The sequence below is a fragment of the Thunnus albacares genome, chromosome 8, assembly GCF_914725855.1.
Source record: "Thunnus albacares chromosome 8, fThuAlb1.1, whole genome shotgun sequence".
NCBI classification, from domain to species: Eukaryota; Metazoa; Chordata; class Actinopteri; order Scombriformes; family Scombridae; genus Thunnus; species Thunnus albacares.
In genome coordinates, this window is record NC_058113.1 from 14,744,451 (window position 1) to 14,755,963 (window position 11,513).

General features: G+C 40.3%; 1 protein-coding gene across 1 annotated transcript; it reads left to right on the forward strand.

Annotated features, from left to right (window-relative positions):
* Window positions 1-9,178: 9,178 nt before the first annotated feature.
* On the forward strand, window positions 9,179-10,981 carry LOC122987704 (transmembrane protein 158). Its single transcript, XM_044359721.1, has one exon. The coding sequence runs from the start codon at window positions 9,369-9,371 to the stop codon at window positions 10,086-10,088; it is 720 nt and encodes a 239-aa protein (XP_044215656.1). The 5' UTR covers window positions 9,179-9,368; the 3' UTR covers window positions 10,089-10,981.
* Window positions 10,982-11,513: the final 532 nt, after the last annotated feature.

Sequence of the window (11,513 nt, forward strand, 5' to 3'; positions counted from 1 at the left end):
ACTGTCGTTATCAAATAAAAAAGAAGAAAAAAAGAGAAAAAATTCTGATTGGTGCATGAAAATATACGTATGTGACATCATGCTTTTCCCACTGAGCCCTGCCCACTTTTATTTCATGTTCATGGAGGACTCCACCTCTCGTAGTTAGAATCAGACTGAGCACATTAATGTTACTCGGGGCCTTTAAGTAACAAACTTATGAACATAAAAACCAAAATTCTCTCCTTGTTAATCACTGTGAGGCCTGTACTCTGAGAAATGAGGCTACTCAAGGTCAATACATTAAAAATAATGGTCCTGTAACAACGTGACATAAGGAAAAATGATAGGTATAACAGGAGCAGATGGAGGCCTGATGTCCTCGGGGAATGTCTGGGTGAGCGAAGCCAGTTTATTGCTGGAAGTCTGTGGAGAGACAACACTCTGAAATAAAACATGGATCCAGTTCTGTAAAAGTCTCATCCTCTTTCCAGACGCCAGCTTTGTCTCACGGTTCCTCCTCTTAATATTTTATTTTAATTAACGGCAAAAAAAAGCATCATTTCTCAATTTAATGACAAATTCTTTTAATCAGTTATTTTTGGTTGCATTAAAGTTCTTGGATGGCTACATTGCTATTTGAGTCTCAGGTACAAACAGGCCTTCTGCTGTTTTTCAAACAAATCCCTTTTGAAAGCAACCAATCATCCTCCTCTTCGACCCACATCCACCTCCCCATTCCCACCATGACAAACAACCCATGGTAATCACCTTCTCTCTCCCTGTTTCGGAGGACGATTGCATTTCACTAGCAGAGAACCAGATGACAAACGACCACACAGCTCTGCCGGAGCAGCTTTGCGTTAGGTAGAAAGCAGATGAGAGGAGTTGGGGTGAGGCGGACTGACTTGTCTTCACCTGTCCAAGGTGACCTTTCGTGTACGGGTGTGTGATTCACAATCCGCCTCAATGAGAAGTGAACCGCTGCTGCTGCTGCTGCTGGTGGAGACACAGAGAAGTAATCTCACACCATCTCAGCTCACACACACCGGTGAGGAGCAGGCTGATAGGTCTCTGCACGCCTCTGACTGCTGTTCAGAGAGCCTGATAAGTGTGATGTTATTTCCAGGGCCTATTTCACATTGACAGCCTCATGTGTCCTTCACTTATCTGTTCTCGTGGAAGACAAAGGCCCCAGAATGAAACACGGTGGTACAGAGGAGATGAAGGAGCTGGAAGAAGATCTTAGAGAATCTGTGAGGAAGTAACTGGCAGCACCACTGACTACACTGATCTCTCTCACACTGCTGCGTAGCTTTCATTCATCTGGGATGAAAGACGCAGATTCTGCAACAGTGAGGCTGTTCTACAAAACTACACATTTGTTATGTCTTCTCTCCAGTTCCCCATCCACTTCGCCTGATTTCAGAGCAGCTCCTTGGCAATTAATTGTTACTAATTAGTATACAACTCCTCAGTCCTGCAGATCCCTCCGCAGTCTCCTCAAGCTGGCTGTAAGCAGAGCTCAGGCGGCACTCTGATTAAGATACACTGACTTTTAAATTGTCATCTTGTTATTTCCTCCAGCAAAAAAATTAATTTCTGCATGTGCTCATGAGCGTTTTAATTGCTTGTAGCTAAAGGTTAACACTGAGATGGAGAGCGTAACTGCAAGAATGAGAGAGATATATCAAATCCATACCATGTATCTCCAAAAAGTCTACTTTTCATGAGAGCTAAGAAAAACATCCCTGTTTTTTTTAGATAATCCGGAGAGTTGTAATCTATTATAAGTTTAAAGTCTCCCTCCACTAAAAAATGTGGTCAAATGTGAATGTTTGAGCTTCACTGTGCAAAATGATGTATGGTCAGAGACATTAAAAGGCTGTTTTTGTATTCATCTGCTGAAACTGGAAAGTTTCTCTGAGATTATCTTCAGTTGTGTACATACAAGTATAATTTGTGTCATCACAACTAGTCTGGGAGCCAATCACAGTCCAGTACGCAACTTATACAAGTGTGATGTGGAAACTTGAAGTATCCAGGTCACAAACACTGAAAATGGACTTTACAGTGAAGTAGGAAACATCTTGTATCCAGCAGTTCAACTTCTGAAATATTGTGAATATTTGCATATTCATAGATTCTGTATTTTTAATGATGGAGGAGGAGGAGATGTAATTTCTAACCAAGTAATTGAACTTTTTTCATGGAAAAAATGTCTTAAACATGTCTAGAGGGGATCTTTAACAGGCACAAGAGTTTTATCAACCTGTAAAGGAAACACTTTCACAGTTTTTATGAAAAATGTTCCAACTTTGGAGATACATGTTTTTTTTATACTGTGTGTACACTAAAGTGTTACTTCATGTATCTAGTTACATAAAGTAACTAGATACATTTACTCAAGTTCAGTACTTTTTAGCACAATTTCGAGGTACTTTTACTTTACTTGAGTTTTTTCAGTATGTGCTATTCTTTATATTTCTACACCAGCACATTTTTACTTTTTAATCCACTACATTTATTTGATATAGTTACTAGCTACTTTTCCAATTTAAGTTTGCATCCAAACAGTTTATAAAATGTGACACATTGTTATAGATTAAACTACTCAGCAGAATATAAATTCACATGATCAGTAATGATAATCTAATGATATAATATACTGTGTACAATATATTTCTCTGTAAGAAGACTTGTACTTTAAATACTTATTGTACTACTACTTACTACTTATTGTAGAATTGCTACTTTTACATAAGTAAAGAATCTGAAAACTTCTTCCTTTGCTGTAAAGAAGTAATATGTGATTTGATCTTATTACAGGTGTTGATGAACCCATTTTCAGAAAAATAAAGTATATTTATCTTCATGAAAGTAGGAATTTATCACATCCAGTTATCCCATTATCTCATGATCACTCTGTGCACTGAGTGGATTTTAAGGTTTGTCACCAGCTCTTTGCCTGTTTTGGTGCCGTCTGATCAGTTTGTGCTCTGACTGTTGTGTCTCCAGATTGAGACACATGAGAGAAGAAGAAACTCTCCTCTGTCAGACTGAACAACTGTCCTTCAGATTGGATCTTAACTCAACATTGTTATGAATATTTGTGGCTGTTCTGATCTTAAATGACATAACATTAGTAATAATAAAGCTATTAGTTGTATTAATGTTATAATCGAGCAAACAGATTGTATATATCCTCGTTGGTGGACGCCACTGCTCCTCTGCTTCTAGGGAAACCGCCGTTTTGTTGCCGTGGTGATGAGTCCTGGCAGTGATTGGTGGTATGTGACAGGACTTCTGGAGACGAACAGGGGATTCACCACGCAGGCTTTAGATGTAAAAGAGGAGCTTGAAAGTCGCGGATATGAAGATGCACGCACCCAACCCTCAACTTCTAATTAAGTCAGCTGTCTGGTGAGCCGGTGAGTCAGACTAATGGTGTCTGATCCAGCACAGAGTTGATGAAGGCCATCCAGAAGCCACTACCAGTTCCTCTTTTTGGTTTCCTGGAGAAAGAGCCACATTTTGAGACAATGAATCTTTTATACATTCTCCTTTGGCACAAGAGACTTTTATCTTAGTCCCATTTGCATTTTTGTCACCAAAGCAATTTACATTTTTATAGCATAATTAATGAACAAGAAAGTCATTTACATTTCCTCGCTCTGTTCACCATTACATTGTCTGGAGTGTATCTGATGCGGAGGGAGCAGCGTTTGGAAACGTGTGGGAGTGCTCGCTCGCACCGGAGAGATGTCTGAGTGTGCAGAAAGAGACTTAAACAACCACATGATTGTTTTTAAGCAATAAATAAATAAATAAAAGCTGGAGCAGAATACACTGTCATAATTAAAAGGAAGACAAGGGGATGAGGGCTTTCAGGTGCAAATTGAGGCCAAGGTGTCTTTCACTTCGGCTGGCCCTCACATCAAATACATGGAGCCAGGCCCTCCAGAGCAAATTATACAATTTAAACAGCACAGAAGAAAACAATTCATACAAGTGCCATTTATATTTCCTAGCTGGCAAAGATGAAAGAGAATAATCAATCTCTATTTGCCTCTGGTCAATGATTCCAGGTCTGTCAATAGCTAATTATCTTTCCTGATACATTATATATACATTGTTATGAAGAGCGTACGGGTGAAAAGCATAATTATTTCTTCATTAAAAGCCTTTTCGAGGACACAACAAGATGTGAGGACAGTTAAGTGGCTGTCAAACTGGGATGATGTCTCTTTTGTATGAAGAAGTCAGAGAGCTGTCGATTTGAATTTTTGAAGCAAGTTTGCGCAGTTCTTGTATTGGATTGTACTATATTGTCAGGAGTAGCTGATATTTTGAGGTTAAGAGCACATTCTGTGCAAAATTTTCAAAGGATATGTAAGAAAAAGACAGGAAAAAAGGAAAATATCAACTCTGACATTCTGAAGATCAAACAACCACATACTCATTACAGGCAGAGCGTACAACATTAGATTCCTGGATATATTTAGAGATGGTATCTCCGGTAAAAGCTCTAATTATGATTGAACCAATACAACAACATTTTGCAAAGAGGTTTGTATGAAACATGCAAGAAATGATTGAAACCATTTGTGTCTGACACTGTGCACAGTCTTGGCCTCAGAGTCGTTTTTCAATCATCAGCCTCTGTCAAGCTGAGTTGCATAAGTGTAATTTTTAGGAGACATGGTTGTTGATTGACTCTGAGCTCATTGAGATTTGAGCCAAAGCCGGCTCACAGCGACTGCAGCTCGATACCCTCCTTGCCAAAATGAACCAGGTGTTCCACCACTCATACTAATATATAAACTTTTATTAGAACTCCGCAGAATTGAGATTAACTGCAGCTGTGTCCCCAGCTGTAATTGTAATCAGATTTGCTGTTTGTGATAAAGTGCTGCATCCAAAACACAAAGAGGGGCTGGGGGGAGGGGGTTAGGAGGGAGTTACAGCAGCAGCCAGGTGATACACAGTGTGTACAAAACCCCTGCTGCTACAGCACAGGGGAGGCAACATGTTTATTGATGTGTCTGGCTGTCCCCCTGAGAGCGCACAATATGGCTAAGAGTAAAACAAGCACCATCATATGTAGAAAGCTCTCAAGTTGCAGAGCAGGTGAACAAACAAGCGAGGGATTATGGACTGTGGGGTTTACTTCACGGAGATGTTTTCATACGTATTAGCTTGAAACTTACACGCAGTGAAAATGTTTACAAAATGAATGTTTTTTATAAATTTCACAGGCTGATTGTGATGTGAACTAGATTCTTTAAAATGTCACCAAATGAATGAACATAAATGTAATGTAAAATTTCAATGAGAGAAGAGAAATCAGTGGCGTCTGCTTTTGTACTCTTGCTTTCTGTTGGACAATCTGTTGACACACACTGAGACACTTATTAGATTAATTAGTGATTAATAGATTAATATTAATTATGTAAATTTAACATTCTGAATTTATCTCACACACTGGAGCTTCTTGTTTCTAACCTTGCGTCTGCTGCATTTGCCATCAAATATCACAGTCTTCTGTTCTATACATATCTGTACCTATAGTGTCGTAACTATAGTAACAATAGTCTTGTAGTCAGTTGCTTTCATGACTGAACTGATGTTTTGTTGCCACTAAAATCCCATCATGTTTCTAAAATATCACATTTAGAAATGTGTTGAGCTGTGAGTTACTTTCAAAAAGACTTTATATCTGTTTCCTGGTGTCCAGAACTGTAACAGATACTGAGGACACTGATGTCGAGTCTCAGGATAACTGTTTGTTTTTTAAATCAGTGTAGTTATATTTGTTGTGTCTGTCTGTTTTACAGCCAAAAAGAATAAATAAAAAGATAAAAGATTCACTATTTCCCCACCTGAATATTATTCAAGTGTAGGTTTTGAAACAAATTATAATAACATTGTATTTATAGTTTCAGGGTCCCTCTATTTTTCATGCTAGCTCACTGTCTCACTGTCATGACTCACTGACCCCGTTTACACTTGGTTTTAAAATGTGTCTTGGGTGATCGGATCACAAGTGGACAGTGCTAAATACAAGTGTAAACGACCACCAAGATGCATCATAATCCGATCACTCAAACCACTTGCTGAGGTGGTCTGGGAGGCATTTGACCACATATCTTCTGTACTGTAAACACTAACGTGTCCTGATGCATCCCCGAGAAGGACATAACAGGAGAATACGTCATCAGTGCAAGACGTTGTGGTTGTTTTGGTGCCAATGCTCAAAAAAATGGAGAGGAGCACTGATGTACGTGGATGGTGTGCAAGTGAAACCAGATGTTCTTGAAACATTTTTGTTTTCTTAGCTAGCCCGTGCGAAGCAAACCTGGTGCTTGTCTGGCGATCGACTGATGTAATAACTGTGTGGAGGTGACGTAGGAAGTAACAAAATCTGAACACAAGAGTTCAGCTGGAGACACATGACAGACACAGGTGTGAACGGTGAAGTGTCTCGGCTGTCCACTTGTGTGATCACTGAAACGCATTTTAAAACCAAGTGTAAACAGAGTCACTGGCACTTGAACTGAACAGAGCCATCGTTAATGTTATTAGTAATACCTGTGCTTTTCCTACTATGACAAGTCAAAATCTTGTGGGGGGGTTTTGGGGGACTGTGACCTCAATATTTCTAAAACTCAGGCTACATGACTCTGCTCATTTCATGTTTTTCCTCCAGTATGGCTACTTCAAGAATAGGCTCACAATTTTTCATATCTGTCTTAAGACAATAGTCAGACACCCATATGAGCAGTGAAACAGGTTTTTGTCACTGTAATCTTTCCTCTTGTTCATACTGAACATTACAAGATCCTCCAAATGTGCTTAGAATATAAGTGACAGAGGACAAAATCCACAGTCCTGGTCTTGTGCAGAAACATATTTAATATTAAATTTAATAACTTTAACTGAGGATAATATGAGGCTTCAGTTGTCTGTCTGTTAGTCAAATAAAGTGAATATCTTCCACATTTACAGTCTTCTTAGTAAAATATTCCCTCTTTGTGTCTGGACAGACTTCGTTTTCCTGTTCAGCTGCAGTAGAAGGATCATAACAAAAAGAGGGACTTTGGCACTAAAATGACCGTAAATTTGAAAGACACTGACTTAGTTTGACTAATTTCACATGTAAAAAAGGACTGTTAGATTTAATCTAGTCAATTTCAAATTGACAAGGAACTGCATGACCACTAATGCAGCTGAAATGTTCATGAATACAATGATCCTCCCACACATCACGTACTGTCTGACAAGTTGGGGACACATCAATAAAACCACACTAAAGCCAATAGAATCCCTGTACAAACACACAATAAAAACTCTACAAGACAACACAATACGACCCAACAAGAAGCCACAAGGATACCATCATTGCAATATTTTGAAACAGCACACTGGGAAAACATGGCTAAATACAGTAGACTGTGTCTCTTTTTCAAGGTATTACACACATATGGCTCCTCCACCACTCTGTACTTACATCCCATTAAAAACAAGCCGAATTACTAGAGCATCAACTAGAGGAGATTGTCTTACTCCTAGAGGACAAAGTAGTTTTGGCCAATTTGCTTTTTTTGTCAGAGCCTCTCAGGATTGGAATAATTTACCACAACATATAAGAAACTGTGCCAACTACCATTAATTCACCACAACACCTGGTTCTTAATGAACATCAGAACAGTGAGGTGTTTTTCCTGTTGTTTGTTGTCTTATTTGTCATTATTATACTTAGTATAAGAGCTGCTCCTGCTTGTCACAGGCTCTGTACATAATATCTGCACTTCACTAGTCCTAACATTGTATTGTCATGCTATTTGTTGATTGTTGTCATGCTATTCTTGATTCTGCATGCATCAAGAGCTATCTTTCTTGTCTCTATGTAGTTCAGGCTCTGTGTGAATCTGCATTTTTTCACTGCTTTTATTAGTAACATTTGTGCTTCCTACTGTTTGCCTGCTCAGAGACTACAGTTGAAAATTAGCATTTTTGGCTAACTGGCATATTTTCAGAATTGTTATTAATATGCACTGTCCCTGTCAAATAAAGTAATAATAATCATCATCATCATCATCATCATCATCATCATCATCATCATTTGGACATCTAAAGCTTCATATTAGCTTCAAGTAAACTTCTAAATACATTATTGCATGGAAGGAGGGCTGTGGAGTTTGTCCCCCATCACTTACACTGAAAGTGCATTAAATGGTGAATAGACTGCATTTATATAGCACATTTCTAGTCCTCCAACCACTCAAAGCTCTTTACAGCACATGCCAACATTCACACACTGATAGCAGAGGCTGCCATGCGAGGTGCCAACCTGCTCATAAAGATCTAATCTAATGCACACTCACACACTGCTGGCACAGCCATCGAGAGCAATCTGGGATTCAGTATCTTGCCCAAAGACACTTCAACATGTGGACTGCAGGAGCTGAGAATCAAACCACCGATCCCTACCTCCAGAGCCAAAGGATCTCAGAATGGCCAGCATGAACAGGAGGAATGATTACAGCTAGAAAAACATGTGTCAATGTTCATTTAGGTACCTGATTATTGTTTTAGGACAGACTTGATAAATTGTGAGCCTGTCCTTTAAGTAGCCATACTAGAGAAATAAACATGATATGAGCAGCGCTGTGTAGCCTGAGTTTTAGAGATAATGAGGTGGCTCTGTCTCAAAGGAGCAGTTTGAGGGCTTAGTATGCTGCAAGAGGTTGCTCTCTGTCTGTGCACTACTTATTTTTGTTTGCTTTATCCACAGTCTTCTCCCATCCTAGAGAGAAAAACTGCAGTGTTCATGGAAGATCATACAACCTGCTGATCAGCAGACTGAGGCTGAAATTTTGTCTCCAGATCAGTAGTTTTGTTGTTTTGTTGAGTGTGTGTGTTGGTGTAGGTTTGACTTGTTGACAGGGAGATGTGTTTTGTGTTGAACTTGGCGCCTCTGTCCCTGCGCACTGGAGGCTCTCCCCCTTCACCACTCCTCCGGTGCTCAGCGCTCACACCTGAAGTGACACAGAGGGAGTGAAGAGCTCAGAGCTGTGATGAAGGCACAGCGCACAAAGCTGCTGCTCAGCCTGCTTCTCCTGTAAAAGCAATTGCAAGGCTACATTTGGAGAGCAAGTCATAAGGAAAATATCCAGAGGGAAGGGAGGGAGGGGTGGGGGGGGGGATGCGCGCATGTGACAGACATTGGACGTTTCCATTTATACCAGTCGGGCAGGGAATTGAATCTCTCCATCGGGAGCTGCGTTTTTAAAAATCACTGGCGACTGGCATTTTCAAACACTGCCTCGTCCGTCGCCTGCGGATCGTCACAGCACCATGCGAGCAGGAGAGACGCGCCCTGTGCCATGCTGAACAACTGTCCGACTCTCCTGCTGGCTCTGACCGCGGTGGCCGGACTTCTCCAGCGATGCCAAGGCTGGAGCGACGAAGACCTGCTCCTGCCGCCCATCAACTCCTCCAACAGGTTCCTGGCCAACCTGGAGGTGGACGTGCGCTTCTCCAAGAGGTCTGTGGAGGAGAGCGAAGCCTCGTCCGACGCCTCCTCATCATCATCATCATCCTCCCTGCAGTCGCTGTCCCAGTGCAACGTGAGCGTCCAGAGACTCCTGCCCACCTCGCTGGTGGCCCGCTGGGACAGCAGCTTCGGCTTCCAGTGTGATGTGCTCATCTACACCACCAACAACCAAGGAAGGGCTTTTTTCTCCGCGGCTTTCAACAGGGCGACCTCGCCCGTCGTCATCGAGCACCTCGGGGTCACAGGGGGTCAGCAGGAGTTGAGGCTGTGCGTGGGATGCGGGATGTCTCGGTACCGGAGGTTTGGCCAGGGCCGGGCGCGGGGCCAGCAGAGCGGGGATCAGGTCACTTTCTGCTGCGTGGATTTCAGCCTCGATGAGCTGAAGGGGGACAAAAGTTGGAGGCTGAACAGGAAGCCAATCGAGTCGACACTTGTGGCTTGTTTCATGACTTTGGTGATCATTGTGTGGAGTGTTGCTGCTCTCATATGGCCAGTCCCGATCATTGCAGGATTTCTGCCCAATGGGATGGAGCAGAGGAGACCCAGATAACTGAAATTATCTTTATTACTTGGTAATTAGCCTGTGCTGCCTATACGATAATTGTAGCCATTCAACTGTTCACCTGGATGAATGATGATGATGATGATGATGATGATGCGGAGCTTTGGATAACTTTTTGATCAAATGTTTTAGTTTTGGGTGTTCTTTAACCCTTAATAGCTCGCCTCATTAGGACAAGCAAGGTAATGTATGACAGATTATACTAGCCAATAGTAATCTATACTGGGACCAACACCAATGTGTTTTTGTAGGCCTTCTATAGCCTGGGTTATGTCAAACTGTGCACACCTTTCTCTTTAAACAGTGTTTGTAGCCTATAGTTTTTAATCTTTCTAGAGAGTTTTTTGCCTTATCCCATGTGTAGGATTTTTTGCACTGAAAACTGAACTTTAACGTGTGACGTCACATATTTAATCTATAGTAATGTTCAAAGTAAGTGTAATAGTTTTCTTTTTTTCCAACACATTCTGAGAAATAGATGTTGTTTATGACTGACAGAGAGGCTTTCAATATTTATATTGTTAGATTTATAATGTCAAGTTCAATATACGTGCTTATTTGTATTCATGTTCCAACGGTTTCAATAAAATTGATTATAGGTTATATTTCAGTTCTCGATGACCTGTTCTCTTTAGCCTAAATCAATTTGGATTTTACTGTATTTCAAGTGAACACATTTAGTGATGCAAAGATTATGTATTTTGGAAAGTTTGGGGGGATTTTAAGGTGCAGGATTCACCTTTAATTTATGGCTATAACTCAGATTTTTTTCACACCCATCATTGTTGTCTTCGGTTTGATTGCTATTGAGTAAATTGTGAACAAAAATACACGCATCATATACATTTTACAAATGCATATGCTCTTCTGAGGTGAGGATTATTATCAGTAAAATGTATTTAAGCACAAAGTAAAAGAATTTTTTTGAAAATGGCCCCTTTCAGCGTATGAAATTATTGATGCAAAATAAGCAGTATTTAAATGATGATGCAGGTCCAGGTGGTGTAAGGTCTGAGTACTTTATATATCCTACAGTTAGTTTAATATACAGAATTTTATTTTCTTTTAAAAAGCATCACAGTTCATTTTATTTAACTGTCAGGGAGAGGTTATCACTCTTCTGTAATTATTTCAATTTGTTAGAAGTAGAGTAGGACGTGTTTTCACTCGTTAAAACGTGTATTGGAAAATATTCTAATACCCACTGTAATACAGCCTGTGAGTGAAGTGCAGGTCGTTTGGCATGTAAAGAGATTTTATCAGCTTGACTTCTCAGCAAAACTGTTTACCTCCTGCTGAGACTTGTTTGACTTATTTACCCCAAATTAAGAGCATTCAAATATGCCTGCCAACAAGGATCAATTAGGGAAGATCATTTATCTGTAAAAAATACATTAGAAAAACATTAACATT